The sequence below is a fragment of the Pezoporus flaviventris genome, unplaced genomic scaffold, assembly GCF_033815535.1.
Source record: "Pezoporus flaviventris isolate CSIRO_AGI_PZ_B2104156 unplaced genomic scaffold, CSIRO_AGI_Pfla_v1 ptg000001l, whole genome shotgun sequence".
Taxonomy (NCBI): domain Eukaryota; kingdom Metazoa; phylum Chordata; class Aves; order Psittaciformes; family Psittacidae; genus Pezoporus; species Pezoporus flaviventris.
The window spans coordinates 54,653,299-54,675,599 of record NW_026892549.1 but is presented as its reverse complement, the minus strand read 5'-3'; the positions used below and the strand labels follow the sequence as shown (position 1 = coordinate 54,675,599).

At 40.7% G+C, this 22,301-nt stretch overlaps 1 protein-coding gene across 1 annotated transcript in view; it reads right to left on the bottom strand.

Moving 5' to 3' along the window:
• ABCA12 (ATP binding cassette subfamily A member 12) overlaps nt 1-22,301 on the bottom strand; it is a 90,151-nt gene that overhangs the window by 31,818 nt on the left and 36,032 nt on the right. The window contains exons 11-29 of the mRNA XM_061454449.1: nt 21,604-21,719; nt 20,759-20,865; nt 19,095-19,348; nt 18,871-18,983; nt 18,299-18,423; nt 17,315-17,488; nt 16,252-16,416; nt 15,103-15,304; nt 14,390-14,529; nt 13,701-13,820; nt 12,441-12,531; nt 10,940-11,119; nt 9,182-9,497; nt 6,431-6,545; nt 4,749-5,078; nt 3,809-3,878; nt 3,574-3,708; nt 2,724-2,879; nt 1,731-1,908 (exon numbers count right to left, since the gene is read on the bottom strand). Coding sequence (XP_061310433.1) covers nt 1,731-1,908; nt 2,724-2,879; nt 3,574-3,708; nt 3,809-3,878; nt 4,749-5,078; nt 6,431-6,545; nt 9,182-9,497; nt 10,940-11,119; nt 12,441-12,531; nt 13,701-13,820; nt 14,390-14,529; nt 15,103-15,304; nt 16,252-16,416; nt 17,315-17,488; nt 18,299-18,423; nt 18,871-18,983; nt 19,095-19,348; nt 20,759-20,865; nt 21,604-21,719 — 3,087 coding nt within the window. The remainder of the gene's footprint in view (nt 1-1,730; nt 1,909-2,723; nt 2,880-3,573; nt 3,709-3,808; nt 3,879-4,748; nt 5,079-6,430; nt 6,546-9,181; nt 9,498-10,939; nt 11,120-12,440; nt 12,532-13,700; nt 13,821-14,389; nt 14,530-15,102; nt 15,305-16,251; nt 16,417-17,314; nt 17,489-18,298; nt 18,424-18,870; nt 18,984-19,094; nt 19,349-20,758; nt 20,866-21,603; nt 21,720-22,301) is intronic.

Sequence of the window (22,301 nt, the reverse complement as noted above, 5' to 3'; positions counted from 1 at the left end):
TCATGAATGCCCTTGACTTCCAATTTAATCACTTGTTCCAGCGTTCGAGGATTCCGGGTTGAGAGAAATGAAACACAATAAAGAATCTCAACTAGTTTATTAATACGGGGAAAATACAGAGTAACAAAAGATACAGTAAAGGATATTTCTGATGTTTGGTTATCTTAACAACCCCAAAGACCATGTAATGACAATCAGGAAACCAGCTCTGAGAAACATCATCACAGTGTGAGGTGGCATGCTCAACCTTAGCGGGTGTCCCTGCAGAGGCAACGCTGACCTGGGTGGTATGAGGTTCTGCCTCCTCGTATTGCCTGAGGCTCCGGCTTTTATACTATCAAAAATGCACACTCATTCTGATGTAGGAGGCCAGCCTACTTCGGAAGAAGTGGCCAGGTATATCGAGAAAGGTCTCCCAGGGTCAGGACTTTTCCGGGGATCAACCAAAGCAGGACCTTCCAGGGAGGAGCCACCAAAGACAAACAGTACTTTTCTGGTTTTGTGTGTTTCCCCACAGGCCATTATCCAGTGTCACTGACACATCACTGGACACTCATATAATGTAGTTAATCTCCATTCTTTGAGGTTTGTCTGCAGTATCCAGACAGCCTCATATTGCTAACCACAACAGGGATTGAAAACTGCATCTTCATCTTACTAATCACATCAGAGCATGGATGTGTGTAAGATTTCACTGCCATTATTAACTAGAAATGGGAGAGGACTTCCAGACAAGACACCTCACAGTGGGCAGTGCTTTAATCTAGTTCAAGCAAGTTACCTCCCTAGCAATACCCAATAGACGTGAGTCAAATAGGCCCTCTGCTCAGAATAACTACTTGCATATTATAGGTAATTTTTGGTGCTGTCCTGCAGGGACTAAAGGGAGAAGATATGTCTCAGACTGCTCTTCATCTTCCCAGAGTTTCTTTCTTTCTTGGGACTTTTAACTATCATTAAAAAGGGAAGAAGTAACTTGTGACCTTACTCAGGATTTGAAGCCTGCACTAGGTTTCAAGAAGCTATTATACTTTTCTGCATATCACCTTTGCCTACACTTTGCAAACAGGCTACGAAATGAACTGATAACAAGCTGAAATGAAGCACACATCTGTTTTATCAGGTTTGGCTCTTCTGAGTCTTCTATTTATCAGCTTAATGTTGCTTTCAGAGTGATGCACATAAATATCACTGGAGAAACCAAGTTCTACATGTCTGTTTTAGTGCTGTTATCTAGCAACACAAATAATAATTTACAAATGGCAAGGCTGGAAGGACTGAAAGGCCAATGTATTAACCCACTGCCATTCCAGCACAACCAATACATGAGTTTGTACAGCTCAAGTATATCTTTATTAAGCTGTCTTGCTAATATTGCTTCTGCTATGATGTGTTCACAAGCTACCCACAACTTTCAGAAAAGCCTAACCCCAGGCACCAAAGTGCAATGGAACAAAATGCTAGAACAGTTACTGTGCTGTGCATTACAAGTTCCTAACAGATAAAAAGCATGTTCCTAAGCAGAAAAGAACCTTTAATTCTAATAGATGAAGGGACTGATGAGGTCATCCATGAGTAAGATAGAACTACAGAGAAATTTGGCCTGATAAAGTCTCTTATTCAGTCTCCCAACACTGCTCAGCACCACTTGCTCACCAGTTGGGTGAATGAGAGTTCACCCAATCATGCCCCACAATATAAAAAAACCACCAGCTTTAAAGGATACTCACATGGTTGTAGTTTTCCCAGCTCCATTGTGTCCCAGCAGGGAAGTGATATTCCCTTCATAGAAGTTGATGCTGAGATTATCCACTGCAGCTTTGGATCCATAAACCTTCGTTATGCCACAGAGAGAGACTCCCAAGGTGAGATCAGTGGGCTCTGGTTCCACAGGAGGAGGGGATGCACCTTTGATACACCAAAGGGAATGGTCAGAGGAATGGTCAGTACTGCACTGCTGCAGATATTTGTGCTACTTTTTTTTCACCTTAGACACAAGCAGGGCTTTTAAAACCAAAATACAGCAAAAGTAGGTGCCTTTCAGCTAGGAATGTAGAGAACATTTCACAGGATCTATACCATTTTGAGCTCCCTAGGATTTCTCCTTTCTACCTCTGCAGCTTCTAATAACTCCTGACAATAGATATTTATCACTTTTGAAAAGGTCTCATGTCCAGATGTTTCACAGCACCTAACTAAGTTTTTACGAAGCACAGAAAATTAGAGGACATACAGCAAAACTACTGAGTTATTTTCAGTTAGATAGAATCAGGAAGCTTTTATGTGTGATCTCACAATATTTTACAGGCTAAATATTTAAAGAGATGAACAAAGAAGCACATATCCCCTTTATCAAGTGGAAACGTCTATCTGCTAGCACAAACAAAAGCGTATGACTGAGATATATGCCTGAGATACATGCATCTAAACTAACTGCTTAAGTACAACACACACAAATATGCATGTGAAAATCAGTATGGATTTCCAAACCAAACAGGAAGAAAAAATATAAATTAAAAGCCAAATCTCTATTCATGTAAGGAACAGCTTCCAGTTTTTCCTGTGCTACCACATAAGGGTCAATAGGGAAATGTGTTTTCTGAGTATGGTGACCTTTTATAAATTTGGCTTCATTTAAAAATGTGTTAGTATCACTACCTCATGTAGCTTGGCTTCATCTAAAATATGTGTTAGTATCACTACCCCATCTAGCATTCACATACATATCTTATTGTTGAGGGTAGCTTCTTTCCTTAACATCAGCTTGGTTAAGAGAAGGCCTCTTTGTTTCCCATTCCAGAAGGGGAGGTAACTGTTGTATTCAATCCAGTAAGATGGAAGCAATGGGAAATACCAGGGAGCAGCCATGCCATATCTACCTGCAAGAAGAGGAATCTCATTCATATATCTGTTTCCCAGGAAGTATCACTATCAGGGTACACTCAAAATAGCAAAAAGAAACTCCTCAGACATCTCTCCCCTCTTGATCTGTTCATGTACTACTGACACTTGGTAGAGAATTTGCCTGACTGACACAATAGGAAGCATTCGCTAATTTGTTATTCTGAGTAACTTCATAGCTAGAGAGCAGGAGTATTTTACATTTTCCACTGGGTAGGTTTCTGTATGCCACTAGACTGCCTCATTAGGTTGGGAAGAAAAGCAGAAGACAAATATACTGGCTCTTGCCCAAGGCAGGAATTACCTTTTGAAATCAAATGATATAAGTTACACAACACAAAATCACTCAACTGACAAATGCAGGCTAACGTGTTCTGTTCTCATTTTCACCCATCAGACTGCAAATACATCCTCCCATGTCCTTGGCTTCAGATTCTTCTGGAGACCCACTCACCCATGTGATAAGCAGGGGAGCCCAAATTCTCCCTTTCTCTGTCTCAGTTTCATTAATACTGTCAGACATCCACAAAGTCATACTCCCTTTGATCTAGAAACAGGGGTATCCTGTGTATGCAGACTGTCATACTGCCTGAACCATGGAATCAGCCAGTGTTGTCTTCATTGTTTTCCAAGAGATGGCACAGGACCAGCCTCAATGTTTTGTATCCTTACCTGGGAAAACATTCCTTATATACCATCCCAGGATGAAGTAAATGAAAGAGTCTATCAGAATGAGCCAGCACATCCAGCCAAAGGAAGTGTTGTCTCCAATCATTGGGGACTTATACATGTTGTCCCACTGCAGACCTGCAAATAGGAATTCAGAAATACAAACAGGCTCTACATAAGTTAATGAAATGTCACAACCATGGGAGTCAAAACCTAGTTTTGTCTATAATAAACATACCTATGCCCTGTGCCTCATATCGAGCGATGTATTGACTTGCATAACTGAATGCAGTTGGGGACAACAGACTCTGTGGAATAAACAAAATTGAAAACAGAGAACTAATGAATTAATCTCAAAGAGAAATTAAGTCAGTCAACAGCAGTCAGGTACCTCATTAGCTTGGTCCAGCAGCCAGAAAAACGAGCATTTCCCCCCCCCCCCAACAGTCACAAAAAGCACTGGACCAGGCTTATGATGGGCATTACTTCTGATGCTGGGCTGTAATGTCTCCTTAGAGCCTGCTTTTCTTTTGCTTCACACCAGGACCCAACTTCCTCCCTCATAAAGGCCTTTATTTTAGGCTTTTGAAATACAGCAGTGCTTGAGAATTACCTGCCATGTGGTTAATAGTTTTACCACTAGCACTAATAATTGTTCTTTTCTGAATGGGGTGATTCAAAACAAGCCTGGCTTCTGGAACCTAATACCTACCCATTTCTACCCTTGGTAAGAAACAATACTTTACATCTATTTCCATAGCTAGGAATTTGAGATGCATGAAACTAAAGGATGAGCAGAGACAGCCATGAGCGGAGCCAGACCTCTTTCACAGCCTGAACTCCTTAATGAGACAGCCTTGTTTTTCTTGTTGGTTGAAAGTAACTCAGTTTGGTTTGCAATTTGTAAGGGTGAGATACGTAGCTCAGACTACTCTACAGGTGGCAGGTAGGAACTCTCTGAATTTCAGTGCTTTCAGTCACGGGACACACCTAATTCCAGGTCTCCCTCAAACAGGTCATGGCCAACTCTCCTGTCATACCTGTCAACATTCACTGATGGAATTTAGAAAGACACCCAACCATGACAATTTGTGACACAAGCTATAATAAGAGCTGAAGTTTATTGAAGGTGTCTGCTTCCACGTACATGGTCCCTGTTACTGAAAAGCAGAGCTTACCAGCAGGCTCTTCACAGAGAAGCTCAAATGATTCTCAATGACAAGAAGCACGATGAAGGGGAAGAAGGTGAGGATGTATACGAGACTGCCCACCAAGGCTGCTATATTGGTGTTATTGAAGAACACGCTGATGAAGTAGCTCATTGCTGTGATGGACAGGCTGTAGTCCATAAGGTACAGGAACAGGAGTGCTGTATTTGTTTTGGGAAGGATGTCACCCACTTTTAGAACAATGATGAGGAAGGTGACAGTAATTAGAAGGAAGATGGCACACTCTATGAACCAGGCGATGAAATGGCTGCTGGCATTAACACCCATCATTTTCATGTACTACAGAGAGAAAGGTGAAAAAAAAATCACAAATGACAAGTGTTCATTGAGAGATCGTTCTGCTGATATTGAACTGCTGGTTTTTTTTCAGTTTCTAGACAAAATATCAACCAAACCATGCTCTTTCATACTCAAATGCATATTGATAACCAAGAAGAAACCGCACATATTTCCACAATGCCCTAGGTTTGCAAAGCAGTCTATTGCAGAGGAACGCTACAGACTGGATCTGCAAGTATGAAGCACTGTAGCCCAAAAGCACCAGAGCAACTTTTAGCCTTAGATTTGTAACTTTTCTAAAACATTTTTGTTATTCTTTAAAATAATGCTAATTGGTCCAGTGCCTTGAATGTAAAAGCTCTTAAATATCTTTGAAACCAATCCACTTCTCACAGAACTCCAAGACAACACACAATAGGTAAACTACCGTGGTTATAAGGAAGCATTTTTTGTTTTTTTGGTTTAAGGTTTAAGGAAGCTGATTTATACTAGCTGATGATCAAGTCCATAAGACTTGCATAAAACTGTCAATTTCTGTTTATAAATCCAAAAGAAACTACAGGTGCTGATGGCTTCTTGTAGATTATTGCACACCTAAAAAGATTACTGACACCCTGGGTCTTGCAGACAGCGAAACTGAGTTCCCTAAATTAACAGGGCTGTCAGCTAGCCACTGGGGTTCACTCATTTTTAATCTCATCACAGTTCATAGACTGCCCTTTACTGGAAATGATTTTGGTGAATCAGTATTTGTCTCCATGGTACTGGATAAAAAACAAATCTGCTCAAGCTTCTGTTGCTTGCTGAAGCTTAGTTTTACAGAAGTTCTTTGCTGCTCATCTCTGTTGACAGTGTTTAGACCAAAAACCTGAGTTAATATAACAAATTCCCTAGGTCTCAATGTCATTTCTTTTCCAATAGGCAGCTAGATGAAAAACTTCATTTCAGAGGAGCTGATGTAATATGTAACACCTTCTGAAATATTAAGTATAATAATTTCAAGGATAGGAAATAAGTCACTTTCCGTGTCTTTGCCCCAATAGGTACGCCTCAAAGTCAAGTTTTAGAGAGCTTAAAATCTTCAGAAAACTTTGTGGAGTCCCCATATTTCCAGTGTTCAAAACTGCAAAGCAATATTCTCACCATTTGAAGGGCAAAGTCCCTACATTTCTATTGTTTTGAGTTTGGTTACACTGTCAGAATTCAAACACTGCAGGTCAAACAATAGGTATTTGGAGTATTATTTCCTTAATGCATGTTTTGCTCCATTTAATATTGCACAGGAGACATGCTACCCACTAATAAGGAAAATCTGTTTATAATTCTGCACACCCCAGAAGGTTTCACCGTACCTCATAAAGCCTCAGATCTTTCTCTTGAACAAGTGTTTTAACAAAATCAGCTATAAACAGCACCCAGGCAGCCATCAGAGCAAATGGAAGAGAGTAGGTCACACTGGTTAAGAACCTGTAAAAGGCAAATGCAAGCTTTAGCTGAATACAAAATGTTCTGGGGATTAAGGCTTTATACAGAATATATTTGTCAGAATAATACTTTGGCACAGGAAAAGACATGCTTATGTTTCAAAATGGGGAGCATAATTAATAATTACAAAAATGGCTATTTTGCCCTTGCACTGGACTTTCCATTCACAAAATGCCTGACTGTTCAAATTCTTTTTTCTTTTTTTAAATTACAGAGGGATTTCCAGATGCGTTGCGCAAGTTTTGCTGAGCAGCACAAGGAGCAGGAGCTACCATGGTCAGTGGCATCTCCTGGCTCCCTGATGGGGTGCATTCCAGTTGGAATGAGCAGCCAGCCATAATTCCCAGTTCTGTTACTAGACATAACGACCAAATGTTGTTATCAGGCCATACTTCCTGGTGCTGGAATTTGAATTCAGGCGCTTCCCCTCAAGAGTGTCTGTCCTATCACCCCACAGGACAGCTATTAGGGATCCAGGCCTACAGCATGGCTTCACAATTCTTGGCTCTTCACTTTAGTTGAAACTTTCTTCCTTGTGCCAGATGTGCACAGAAAAAAAGACAACAGTGGCAAACAGTAAATTTCTCCTTTTGTGAGGGAAAGCAAGTTTTTATAAGCAGGATATTCACTTCACTGTATCTACAGGGCTTACGCTTTCCTCCCTCACTTCTAAACCTGGCTTATAAAAAAGTAATCAGTGTTATTCCTGAGAAAAGTTTAATATACAACAATCACAGTGAGAAAATAATACGATTACATTTGTTTTTTTAATTTCTTTTTATCTGTAAAGCTGAAAATCTCCCATAAACCAGAGCTTTTGGAAATGCTTCCATGCAACTGAAGCCATATTGAGAAAGAACAACAAAGAAGCATTTCTACTAGTTCTTTGTTGTTTGGGGTCTTTTTGGCTGCCACCTTATACAGGATCTTTAGGCTACTAAAAATTGATAATTTCCCAACATCTTCTCTTTACTGGTGTATATATATTCCCTTCTTCTCCCTACAGGAGGGAAACCATGGAATAACAAGCAATAAAGTCATTTTATGACTACTACTGTATGCAAATCCAAAGCCTTTAGCTATTTTAATAATTGAGCAAACTTGTGTCCCTCTGTACCTGGGGTGTGGAGGGAAACCTGAAGGCAGTAATTTTTCTCAGCAGCCCAAGAACAAGAAAAGGAGCAGATAAGCACTGTAGTATGCCTCAAGCATACAGTTAATCATTGTCCAAAACTATCTCACAGCAATAATCCACATATTTGTTGCAAGAAGTTGACACTGTCTGAATGCTTACTGCCTGTGTACTTGCAGGCACTTTGCTCTTGAGAAGAGGTTATAGGTCCCCAGCTCTCTTAAGTGACAGGCTGACACAGAAGATTAATGGATCTGCTCTAGCTCCTATAGCTATAGCTCCCAGATAATCTTTTAGCTTATGCAGTAGACACACAGGCTTTTCAATAGGAAGAGCTCCTATGTCTGGTCTGTACCTTAGGTCCAAACAAGACACTCGTGTCAGGGTGGAGTGACCATCTAACCTATCAATACTATTTGCGGAAGATTCTTCAGTGCTTTCTGACAGACACTGAAATCCCTTCACTGGGTGCTTTCCGCTCAGCCTGGCCACCACCTGCTGCCAGGGTAATAACTCTGAGGAAGTACCATCTTGCCAGCTTTCCAACACAGACCAGAAACTGCCTTGCTAGAGGGGCAGGTCCTCATCTGTTAGAGATTCGCTTCTCTCTGTTGCATTTGACAGAGAAGCAGTTTATACTAGCTGCAGATCTGACTAAAAATGAATGGAAAGGAAGATAATCTAAAACTTTTCGATCTGTTCCACAGTTTAAAACTTACTCTGGCCCACACAAAGATAATGCTGCACTATTCTGTGTGACAGGCTGTTAACCTGGCAACTCAACACATCAAAAGATTCTCTGTCCTCCCTCATTATAGCAGAGATGAATGGTACAATTTTATCTTCCTTCTTGCGGCATCTGAGAGGCACCTGTATTGAGAACTATTCACTATGCACTAATCATTAGCTAGAATCACTGGAATGAATAACAAATATCACAGCTGGATAGCAATCTCCACGAACAAAGCACATAAACCTAGTGACTCTTTTTTGCCCAATAAATACATTTTCTAAGTTCTGCTGCATTGTCAGCATGCAAACACATGTAGAACAAGCCAATACTTCATATTTAACCCAAGTCCTGCCAAGCCAAGCCTTAGTTCTACCATGTGTAGTCAAACAGGGACAGCAAATTTTACTTGCCGTAAAACCTATAGTTACCATGACAATTCAGGTACATACAGAGCGCTGAAAACAAAAGACAGGCAAACTATATAGACCATATATATATAGATCATTTATGCTAGAGTCCAAACTTTCCTCTTTTGTTCAGATCCTTGGGAAAACAACAACAACAACAACAACAAAAAACAAAACCAAAAAAACCAACCAAAAAAAAAAAAAGCCAAAAGAACAAAACACAAAATGAAATAATTTCTATGTAATGTGAACATGGTATTAAGGAGACCAGTACAGCTGGTGAACTCCACCAGTCAGACAAGATGAGCTTAGACAAAGCATGAAAACAAAAGGCACATGAACTTACATATCCTTATTGTAGCAAGGGTAAGGCATGGCCTGGACTTGAACAGCTATTTCCTCTGGCTTCTTGCCAGTCTGTAATTCAATGATGGCTCTTTCAATGCTGTCCTGGATATAAATAAATGCTCGGCTGTAAATCTGGCTCTGGGAGGTGGAATTGTGAGGACCCACTGTCCAGATGCGCTCCCTGATTCTGTTGGTGGTTTGTGTGATCCTGCTGCTCATTCGGATGGTGTAGTTGAGCACAGGAGGGAGGGCCAAGTCCCCATAAACTGAGTGTCCAGGGCTGCTATGGCTTGAAGGCAGCTTGAAAATTATACCTTGGAACAGAAAGGGAAAAGGCTTTCCTTCAGAGCTGACACCATGGGAGCAGTACACAGGGATACATAGAAACTCCTCATTTTTATATGTCTTTTCTACATTACAGTCCATCACCTAATTTCTTTGCTGCACAAATAATGCTTAGATGGGCAGAGTGCTTATCAAGTGGAAACAATATATCACTGCAGCTACTCATACTTCCAAATGTGACCAGTGATTCTGGGTGTGAGATACAACTCCAAGAGCTTTTAAATATTTTCCCACTGAACATTCAAAAAACAGAGGTTCTCAGAATAACTGGCTGTATTTGGAAAAATCTTGCTGTTAACGTGGACTGTCAGATATCTGCTAGGTATGTCAGTACATGCACTTGTGAACGTGCTCAAAGTTACTCTATCAATAGAGGCCATGCAGTGATGCTGTGACATAAAAACCTATACACATATTTTTGTGCCCACACAAAGTCCTGCAGAGCTGAGATGTCCATATAGAAGACGTGAATATAGCAGCTTTGCAGGCTCCTGTTAGGAAATGGCATGCTGTAGATACAGTTTGACAGACAGGACTTTTTTCCATTTAATTGTTTGTTTAAATAAAGGTAACAGAAGTTCTTCCCTACAGAATGTTTTTCCTTAGTATTCCATATATAAAGCATATGATGGAATGGAGGACAATCATGGGAGAAAACTGCTTTCATGGGAATAGACAAGTATTATCAGGGTGTGAAGTCACAAGAAAAGAAAAAGTTTCTATCTACTCCTCAGTTATGAGGTATAAACCCAAACAGATCACAGGACTTATAAGTAAATCCTAATTGAGGCGAAATTGAGCATTCTTTAAAAATTAAGACACATTTGTGTCACTACATCAAATTAATGTAAGTTAATATAAATTAATATAAGTTCCTGTTCTCTGATCTGAAGCTGCAATCTGATCCCACAAATATGAAAAGTGTGACTGAGAAAACCCAATCTAATATTGCAGTGTTTGGCTGGAACATCTCAACAGCTTTATGACCTTCTGATAAATGGAATTGTCTCATATTTGGACTTGAGACCTTAAAGGTTTTTTCCAACCTAAATGATTCTACAATATCTTTCTTGATTAACGATCTTTTCCCATGGGGGCCTGAAAGAAGGTAGCTGTCATGAAGATCTCCTAAGGGCAGTGAAGTGTCATTCAAACTGAGAATTAACCAAAAGAAAACACCAGTTGACCAAAGGCTTTCTATACAGACAGTGGAGCTGTAAGAGAAGAGAAGGTATAAACAGGAGAGTGTAAAACACTGCCACAAGGAGATCTCAGTGTGCAAGTCCCATGCACACTGGCTCAGAATCAACTGCTGTGTGGTGAGAGCTGTTGATGAAAAGCCAAACTTCTTATGCTGGACTTTCATCCTATACCAAGCTAATTTACAGGAGGATTCAAGACTGTCGCATACTTGCAAAAAGCTCATTCTTCAGAAAGAGCTCTTTAGCAACCCTTTCCATTTCCTCTAAGTTTTTGACTGCCTGAATGCGGTTAAATGAGACACAGGAGGACACATTCACAGCGAGGGTAGCCAGTGTGTTCAGCTGCTCCACAATGTCAGAGTTGTTCTGCAATTCCAGCAAAATATCATCTGAAAAAAAACAAATCCACAAGCAAAACCAGTAGCATCATTACACACAACAAAAAATCATCACATCATTCTGCTCTTTACGCTAACAATGACACCAGACAGGAAGGAAAAAACCCATTATACTGAACATTAAATGTAAAAAACATTTCTGCACTTAACAGTGCAATGAAGGCATGTTGTTGACCCAGATTTTATGCTAATCTTTTGTAATATGCTCGTGCGTTTGCCTTTGGGAGGATGCCAGCAATGGAATGTGACAGCCATCCCAAATCAGAAGATGCTACTAACCTGCTGAAGTTTTATACCCACATATGATGCTACCCATTCATCCCACATCTTACGGGTTTTGATGTAATCAATTTGTCTGTTGAGCTGTTCTGTCTCAGGGGAGCATGTGCTTTATGAAAGCACATCAAGGAAAAGTTATGTCTGTTGTGCTGATGTGTGTACTAAACCTGATAATACAGTTTAATAAAGACACTGCTGTTTCCTGGCTGTTTTAAAAGGTGACTGCATAATGCAGTGTAACTAATATGGAACAGCTGCTGCAACCATGATGATTTTACGGGCAGTTAAGACAGAAGCTGCTACTCATGAAATAACAAAGGGGTCATCACAAACAGTATGCAAATATCTTTCTGACTGCAAAAGACTACAAACACTCTTGGTTTATGCTGGGGTTTGCTAGCCTAACTCAGATTTATGTTGACATATATGGCTACTCATTGAAAAAGCAGGTAGGGGCACTAAGACCAACTAGGAAGGGACTGTGATCCCCATGCTGTGCTGGTATTCACTACTGCAAGTCGCTGATGATTCCCACAGCACAGATCAGCAACTCTCACCATGAAGGCCTGTGCAAGACCACCAGAGAACAGCAAATTCCAGCACAGTATCTCCTGCAATGACGCCTCTGGCTTTATGAGCCTGGGCACCTTTATCCGATTCCTTGCTTTTCTGCTCTGTAAAACTTTTAAGTTGAACCCTTATATGATGCAACTGAGCTCTCCACATTTCCAAACAGTGCCAGGTAACTCATTTGAAGTCATAATTATGGCTAAACAGTGTCCTCCAGTGGCCACACTCAGCTGCAGAGATTCCCATCCTACTATCCCTTCAACACTCACAGGAAACATCTCTTCATACAAGCCCTTTGGCTTTCTAAGGGTCTTTTCCAATAGCCTACAAATTTTTTGAATCACAGCTGAGATTGCCTCGCACCACAGCATCTGATACTGGCCAGAGAAGAGCTGTACCAGAGGATGGCTATAGCTTGGCGACTCTGGAGACCAGAGAAGGCAGCACATGCAGACCAACTTACCCAGTTTGTTTATTTGAGCCAGCAGTTCAGCTGCATCCAAATCCACCATCAGCTTGATGAAAACCTGGACAAAGGGATTCCTCAGGGTGTTCTATCAACAAGCAAAAAGAAAAAAAAAGCATCAGTTTGACCAGAAGCCCTTTGAGCTTATTCAGTGTATTTCTAAAATACAACAGACCAGCTTGCCCTCACTGAGCATTTGTACAATCCCCTCCTACTCCTTTCCTGACCTTTCCATATAATCACTCTGTGTATCAGGCCGGGGAAATGCTGGCAATGAAAATGTTAGTCCAAGTTACCAGTGTTTTTGGAGTCAAGAGATGTTGTCTATTGAGATGTTGTCTATTTTGGAGTCAAGAGATGTTGTCTATTGAGTCTTCATGAGTCTCATGGAAAAATCATGGATAATCTTTGTTATTCTAGAAGTGCAGTAAATTTCATTTGTGTCTGGTTTAAGTCCTGTTCACACAGGCAACAAATATTTAGCTTGGAGACCAGCAGACATATTCTTTTGGGGGCTGAACAGTTCATTATTTCACCAATAAGTGCAGTCAGGGAGAATATTTTATTTCACTTTTGCATAGTCCACTCTGGATTTTCTCTCGGTGCCATGAAAATGACAGTGAACTCCAGCCACTGAAATTAACTTCTAATGCTTTAGGGTTCCAGAGAGCAACTTTTCATCGTTTTTGTAAAAAAAGGAGACAAGTTTTACTGCAGAAAACAGGAAGCAAGTATGCAAAACATTACAGCATACCGCCTTCTGTATCCCAGCAAGGCTAGGCTCCTTAGGAGGGGGAAAAGGAATTTTATTTACAGTCACTGATGTACAAAGGCACCTTCTAGCTCTTATGTGTGTATCCAGACCTACATGCTTATTATAGATACTGTTTCATTTTCTGAAAAACTCATTTCTTGCCTAGTCTTGCCTGGCTGGATCACTCCATCAAGCAGAAAGTTAATTTACAAACTGAAGAGCATTCTCTGCTCATCTGAACCCTCCAGCAGGTCTCAGCATGGCCGTATTACAAACAGATCATTTTGGAAAGAGAGTCTGCATGGAAAGCTGTGTCAGGAGTATTTCTGTTGCAGGAACAGGCAGGCAGGCACAGAAACTGTGAAGTCCGGGTCAAAAGCCTGAGAAAGGTCTCCCCAGATGACCTACGATGTCCCTGAGGTCCCTGGAACCCCACTTTCAGTGAAGAAATTCATCTCCCCATTCACTCCTGTAAAAGAGATGGGGCAAGTGGGATATCATACCTTGATCATCGGAACTGTCTGGTTTAACTTAGTCAGTGAATTCATGATGCCAGAAGACTTGTCCAGCCACTCTTGGGACTTCAGGGCTAGATCAGCCATCTGCTCCAAGGTTGCATTAGACTACACAAAAGCCCACAACATACAAGGATTCATTTATTCATTACCTTACAGCTTTTAAATAATAAATAAGTCAACAAAACAGCTAAGACCAGATTTGGTTTCCTCAGGATTTTTCTTAGCATCCTATCTGTTTGGCAAAATGCCCCTATAGAAACTAAATTTGGATGCAAGTACTTAAAAATATGGCCTCATATGTGGCATTTGGAGCATGTCTTGGATATAAGCTCTTCTTCTGCCACTGGTCTGCTTGCAAACAATACTGGTTATAGCATTTGTCCCGGGACACATCTGTTATTGGCTGAAAACATGGGGGTGAAACTTCATAAACTGAAAGCCTTAAAAGAAAACAATTAAATATTAGACCAACAGCAATATTTTTGGAGGTAAGATTCATTCAAAGACAAAAGATGACTCATATGACCAGCAAGGCAACTCGGAAAAGATAATTTCACTAATACTCCAAACAGTCAGAGAACAGACTTGTGCCTCTCAGAGAAACAAGCCTGTGATAGATAAATTACAGTCTTTTTGAGTGGGCATATTCTGATATACTGTAAAAAGAGCCATACCTTTCCCATGATTGCTCGAGTTTCTACGGTATCTGGTGTGTAAAGGATCTTCCCCAAAATCATAGGTTTTAAAAAAGACCAAATTAAAGCTCCAGTTGGGGTCTTGACCAAATCCAGATAAAAGGATAAGCAAAATGGTGCTGCAAGGGAGCAAAAGCAAACAAATTGCACAGAGTACAAATAGACCAGACATGAGAAAGCTACCAGTGTTTTTTCCCATCTGCCCAGTTTGTGGCTGCGTCCAGTGAATGACTTCAGGGCCCTCTTCACTGGCTGATATAATGCCTTAAGAAAAGCGCTCCACTCCTAAGATCTCCTGTTGCTGAACTCAAGACAACAAGAATCTCACTGTTTGAGCCAAGATTCTCTGCTTGAAGGTTAAATGGAGTTTTGTGAACTCAGAGGTCAGAGGAGCTAATAATGTCAGCAGGGTTGGAAAAACTACACATCAAGAAAAAGCAGTGACCTGTCAAGCCCTAAGACCAGATCATCAACAAACGGGAAACAGTGCAGTGTCAAGTACTGCCCTGCTACATAGGTTGTTTTCCTTTTAACATTAATGGAAATAAACCCCCAGATCTTCTGCTAGCATAAATAATGAGCACTTACAGCCCTCCAAAGACACACAGGGGAACAGCTCAGCACCGTATCTCTCTGGAAAGAGTAGAGTTTGGCTCTGAAATGTTTCTGACTTAAGGAAAAGCCAGACTTACTGGAGTCCTGTGGAATCCCATATTTCCTCATCATCTTTTGGACGTAGACATCCTCTACATAAGAACTGTTGCTTACAGGGTCTCCAAAATCTGGAAGCAAGGACTCAAAAAACAGGGGTGTGATCTCCTGGTTGCAGAGAACTTTTGACATTGACTTAAATGTGCCACGTGTTATTCCCAAGTTGTTTGGTTTAAATAACGCCTGCAAAAAAGACAAAATCCTGCACATGAAAAGCATCCCACTCTGAGAGAAAAAGGAATAACAGAATTAGAAAGCAAGGACTGACATTTTACACTGCTTTCTTGTTTGTCTCTACAAAAAAAAAAGGGGGGGGGGGGCTTTCTCATGGAAATCATGCTCTTTTTTTTATATTAACCTCTGCTATGACACAGGTGGTAAACTCATTTCCAGGTATGAGATCCAATGTAAATATTGTCTATAATATGTGTACAGGAATTGCCCGTAATGTGTGCCTGGTAGCACATATACACCCTGGGTTACAAGACAGAATTTGAGGCACAAATGTGAACATCCTCTATCCCCATGACTGCATGCGGTTCTACAATGCCCAGGCAAAGTGATTACCAGAAACAATTCCTGTGATCTGTGCTGTCATTGACTGGATGAAGTACTGGACTAAATTAGTGCAAGCTGATGTTACTGCAGCTGTCGGAGCAGGATGTGGGGTGTACCCAGTGTTCTGGGTAGTCTTGAGGCTTCGGGCGTGATCTAATGCACACTAAAGCCAGAGCAAAGTCTTGCTGTTGACTTGCGTGGTTTTGGATAGTCTTTAGCGGGCAGTTCTCCAGTTGTTTTCGCAAGCTGACCCCTGCCAGTATTTTGTTGGAACTCTACCTTTCTCTCAAGGCAGTTCTTCGTCTTCTGTATTTTTGTTCTTGCTGTCCCTCTCATGGCACATGTACCTAGTGTCCCTCCTGTGATGAACACATGGCAGTCCCACTGCTCCAAATCAAAGCTCTCCCAAGAAGGTAATGTATAAGTTTAAAAGAGATTCTTAGAACACCGCTACTTTAAAAGAGATTCAGTAATCTATGATTTAACACACCTTTGGCTTCTAAGGTAAGAAATTATTGTGGAAACTGTTCCAGTGGTGTTTTGCCTCCAAAGCACATGCAGTCTACACGTACCTTAGTCAGTGGCATGTTTCTAGACTGCCAGAGCTTTTTCAGTGAATGAATAGTTTGTAGCAGTGGATCAACATCAGATTCAACCTGGTTTCTGAAATATTTCACTTTTGTCAGAAGGCTTAACATCTTGTCCATGGGTTTCTGAAGTTCCTTAGGGAAAAACATCTACAAGAGGCAGGAAGGAAATCAGTTATGATTAGCAGGCATCTGTGAGCACATACGTGTATTGTGTTAATTCCAAGACAAAGATTGCAGGATTTACAAATCTGTAAGGAGGCTTAGGGAATGGATGTCCCATAGGAAATGAATGGGATTTGTATTCCTAAATCCCCAAGTGCTTTTGGAAACACTCCCCTGAATATTGCATATCCTGAACGGTGCATATTTCCAAACACCTACAGTTGGGAAATGTGTACCACATATTGGCTGGAACATAATCCGAGTCTCTATGAAGTAGCATTTTGCACAACATAGATGTCAAACACTGTGAGTGACTTTTGGCCTGAGCCAAATTCATTCTCAGTTAATGAATCTTCTTCCCCAGGATCATTTCTGTAGCTTTTTTAAACACGGATTCAATGCACTTCTCTGTAAATAGTATTTTTACATGCTGTTTCTATGGTTGTGTGCATGGGATATTTGAATAATTTATTAACTTGGCAGTGCCAACTAGATTGAGAACATGTATTTTACAGGAAATTTTCCAGGGCTTCCCTTTCCAAGGAATAAAGCATTTAGCCCAGTGCCTTATTTTTTGGGAAGCCTGAACGCAGAGGGGAATGTTCAAGAGATTGTGCAGCATATAAATGATAGACAATAGGGAGGCATTTAGAGTAGGTCCGGTGCCTTTCAATGAGGTTAGCTGGTTTACACCAGCTGGGATCCTCATTTATATCTGCACTGTCACAGCATGGATATGCAATAAAAATCACTGCATGAGCAAAGCCTGATCTTTGGCTTGTAAATCAGCATCGCTTCTGGCCACTGCAATGGTATTTTATGACCTTTCAGCCGCTACATGCAGCAAAGACTACAGAAAGCACTCTACAAATCCAGCACTAACCTTGTATAAGAAATTGTAAATGTCTAAGTGTCGCAACAGAGTGACCCCCAGGATGTACATCTCACGAGTCCTCTCTGAAAGAGAGAGATTGCAGAACTCCTTCACTAGTGTTTGCAGCTGTGGGTCAGCAGGATGGACGCTACAAGACTCCAGCTGGAGCATCTGAGAAATGAGCTGTGTTTGCACAAAGAAAGAAAAGATTTGTTAAGGGGTAGACTGCTCACTCTAGGATGCATAGATTAATCTTGCCTCGCTGTTGTTCTTTCCACAGGGTCATATTTCAACCCTGAGAACCAGAAAATGCCTACCCCATTACTCCTGCTCCAAGGGACAAATCCTAAAGATTGTGTTTTACTGCCCAGCTTGCACAGTAGTAAAAGCTTTTGTGGCTTCAATTTCCCATCGACTGATGCATGTGAAGTTTAGAAAAGAGTGTGCTCAGTCCAGACAAGATGGTTGGGAAGGGCAAAAGCATCTGGAGCTCTATTTGTGCAGGAGGCTGAGGAAGGCAAGCTCATCCCTTATTACGGGAGGCTATTTCTGGATCCTGAGTTCTCTCACATGGTTAGAAGTGTGGTTTTCCATCTGGACTGCAATGATTTCTCAGCACTGAAGACCCCACCAATGATCCCACTCAGTCCTCATTAGTCTGCTATAGTGAACTGGCCTCTTGCTGCAGATCAGAGCAATCACTCACCAGGCAGTGCCTGGCTGCGTACTAGCTGCTGGTGACAGCCAAAGAGACCATATGGCTATTGGTCTCCTATGGCTGGACTGATGACAATGACTGCTCTTATTGCACTTCTGATGGCCATTTTGATCCATAACATGCTATGCTGTCTATCCCTATGGGATCATCCACCTCTCTTTGCGTTGTCATGCATGCACTGATCTGCTTAGCTGTATTCACTAGCAAATTCTGTTTTTTATGGTCTGAGGGCAAGAAAGCAACAAGACCTCGTGCAAGGATGACCACAGACTTACCTGACTGCTGTTTTCTGGGAGAGATGCTTCCAGAAGAACATCAATACTGGCTGTGGGCATTCCTGTTGTGGTTTTGAGATCTTCTTTGAGCTGGTCCACATTTTTAAACACATCTCTTAACTTTTCTGTAAAGAACAATCACAGAACAATTAATGTAATTGCTTTCTCCAGACATACAGCTATCTTAAAGATACAGAAAGGACTTTAGGTTAAGTATGGAAGTGTGATACTAGCTGCTGATAAAAAACCCAAAACCTTTCAAAATACAGTCATATTTCCTAGGTTTTGAAGTCTGATTTGTGCTTGACAGGTCTAGTGATGGCAAAAGTTGCTCAAAGACAAAGATTTAGGACTTGCAGCACAAAGAACTATTTGGGCTGTGTGGGAAACAAAGGGTGGTATAGAACAGGCTTCAGAATTACCCTAGATAAAAGATCCCAAGGACTTGGTGTACAGTTATTTCATTAATATCTCTTCTCCCTGGCAGCTAAGGAAGCCTTGGTATTTTCAGCAGAAAGTATGGCACAAGTAATCGTGTTTGCCCACATTGTAAAGTAAATACAGAAAACTACCTTGTTTGTTAGAGTATGTTAAGTTCTCAGCGATGTTCAATATGGAATTCAAAGCAGTCATATATTGAGGAATCTCTTGAAAGAAAGCAATTTCTGGTACACTTTCTTGAAACCTAAATCGGAAAAAAACAAAACCACCAATAAAATTGGAATATGTAAAAAAGACAAGAAGCCATTTCATGAACAGAATACTAAAGCAGTTTAAGGTAGAGTGAGAGCCTCACCACTTCACTTGTGTCTGGATGTTCGTGGCATCCCCAATAAGTACATTTTGAAGCTCTTGGGAGATTCTTCTGTGATTCAGTACATTGGTCACAACTTGATCGCTCAGTTCAATAGTGTGAAGCAGCTGCACATAAGATTGACTCTGTTCACACAGTTCTCCAAAACTAACATTAGGGAGATGGCAGATGTCCTGTATTGACTTAAAGCTCTCATAGTCACAAAGAATTGTTGTCAAATCCCGGAGGTGAGATATCTTCAAAAGAAATTGTGAAAAGGAAAACAAACACCATTTAGGTGACAGAATTATAAAAGGCAGATTTTTAAAAGTCTAGATGTCCCTTTCCATTTTTCTTTAGAATTAAAAATACATATTAAATTTTTAGTTCATTTGAAACGTCTCGAGTTTATAACAGTCATTCTTACATGAGTTTGTAGAAGACGCAGCTATGCAACATTGCACAGGATCTATAAACCTTGCAAGCCTTAACATATCATTTTCCCTGCCCAAAATGCATACACAGCAATAGTTTATTTGGACTTACCTGCTGACCAATTAATCTTCCCAGAGACCAAATAAATCTACCTCATGAAACAGGTTTAACTTTTCAGATACCACCTGGTCAGCTGTACTACAGCATAGGAAATACAGATGGCTACAAGTCAGGACTTCCACAACTGCCAACCTGTGTAAAATTATGGTCCTTTTCCTACTCTGTTATTATGGGCTGCCCTCTTGTCTGACATCAGTATTTACATTATCAGTGTCTCATGGCAAGGACTGTTTTCTGGTTTGTGCCTATCAGTATCTGTCACACTGCAGCTTGTCATATTGTTACAGATATATTAACAGCATTGCATACTGTTATCTTGTTTGTTTTAAAAGAAAGAGTTCTAAATTCTATTTCTTACACAATAAAGTGCATGCATGTTATTACTGCAGTCATGGACATACGTATGGTGTAAGAAGCATTTTATTCAAATGAGGCATTGCCAAATCCCAGGCTGGTGAGGGAAATCCCTGAGTCACTATTGCTTAGGTGCTTAATCTCACAAACCATTATGGTGCTGTGAGACATCTAGGGATAAAGGAAGCATGTGGGGACTTGGACATGTGGTAACTAAACCATCTTTAAAACTACCAGTAGGGCATGAACAATTCCACTGATTTTTGGCAGGGCAGAGGTATCCAACTGCTATTTGTGCCTTCAAAAAAATCCTCCCTACACCTCAAATGAAGCTGAGGCATCCCAGAATGATCTCTGCTCTTCACGATGGTTTGCTAAACCTCAGTGTACTGAACTTTAAAACTACTGTTGTACTGAGTTATGAAGAATATGCTGCCACTGGCAACCTATGCAGTGCTCATCCTTTTGGGATGGCTGGTGAAAACCAGAAGCCATTCTAGCCAACAAAGTGGAAGGAGAGGAACACCTCTGCCTTCTCAGAAAAATGGGGGTACACTTGGAAGGGACAAGATCCTCAGCCCATTTTGATGGTGACCTTTAAATATAGGCAGCAGGCAGAAAAGAGAATTTCAGTTCTAGTTTTTATCAGCTATTCTTTTAAGAAACTTTTGTTCCATATGCTGTTTTTCAAAACCTCCATTGCACATTCATGTATCACTGCATGATGTCCTTCAAGTCAGCATTTTAAGCAGACTCACTTTTAGCTTGAGGAGCTCTGGTATGGATGAATGTTTCTCAGAGGTACTATTTTGCATAAAAGAGTTCTTTTTGAGATGAGTTTGCTTCAAAAGTAGTGTGATGTTTTCTGTGCAAGGAAGAAAACAAAAGTTACTAGAGACAAAACCACCAGACTTGCAGATACTTTGCAGATGGGAATATTAGCACTTTTATCCTGAGGCCTACTGATCATTGATATTTTCCACCAAATTGTCATGGCTCAAAATCATGTCATGGCCTCTGAAAAATCATTGTCATGGCCTCTGAAATCACAGACCAAGACCTAGGTTGTAATCTGGATTATAATGGATCCAGTCTGAGTAGGTGCTCTGGTCTGAAAGAAATCCACACCCCACTGATAACAGAACTTCTGACAGCGCCCTTCAGAGTACACTCTGTAGCTATATTCTGTGAGCAGATAAACCTCTCAGGTTCTACAATAAGCTCATACGATGAATATCTATGTGAAATACCATGTTAACTCTCAAAAATAACTCCTGTCATCTTACAGGTACATAAAGCTGTGAAGGGAATACAGGTTTCTTATTTGTAAGATTTCTTTATCTGAGTGTCAGCAGCCTGTCATCACATCACGAAGAGTAGACATGCCTTCTGGATAGAGTTGGATGGAAAACTTAAATTCACAATGTGACATAACTCAAACAAAAAAAGGAGTCTGTGTCCTGAAGTCTCACAGCTCCAGTTAATTGCCAGCAGGCAAAATAGTGCAGCACCATTCCTTCTCATAATTGGACAAAGCACTTTGGAAAGAGAGGCACAACATATTCCAGCTGAGGTCCCACAACATTAATGAAATCATGATTACCTGTCAATTTGCTGTCTTCAGCTTCAGTGGTATTTATTAAACACATCAGGTAGGGGTTATAGCTGTTATTCACTGTCACCTGTAAGATGGTGTTTTCAAATTCTAAAACCAGAAATCTGAAAAATAAGATAGGCTTTTAAACCAGCTTCTCTTTCAGAGACAAGGTGCAGTAGTGAGCAACCTGTCAGCTGTGTAGATGCTGTTCCTTGGCAGTGTAAATAAGAATTCCAGATGAAGCCATGTGTCTCCCATGGCACCTCCTAAGTGGGTATCCTCCCAATTACATTTCATCAACTCTTTTTACTTTAATCTCCCAAAGCTGTCATTCACTCTCAAACCATATGTATAAGAAAACACACTTGAAAAGTTCGCTGTGGATACAAGGAAAAGTTGGAAAGTAATGCCTAGGGGAGATTGAGAATCAAAAATTAGAGAGTTATGCTATAAGGAAGAGGTTTCCAAAGAGTTTACCACTGGTCGCAAACCTCCTACAGGATTCTGCTTTCACTGTGAACTGACACACCCTAAACCAGAAGATTTTTGAAAGTCCCACTTTTAGCTGTACTTTCAGTTCAAGGACAAATTTCTTCTTCAATTTAACCCACCTTATAGCTAGTATCCTAAATTATGGTGATTGCAGGCTTAAGGTGCTCCACTGGAAGAAAATTACATACGTGTCATGCTGGAATGAGGATGGT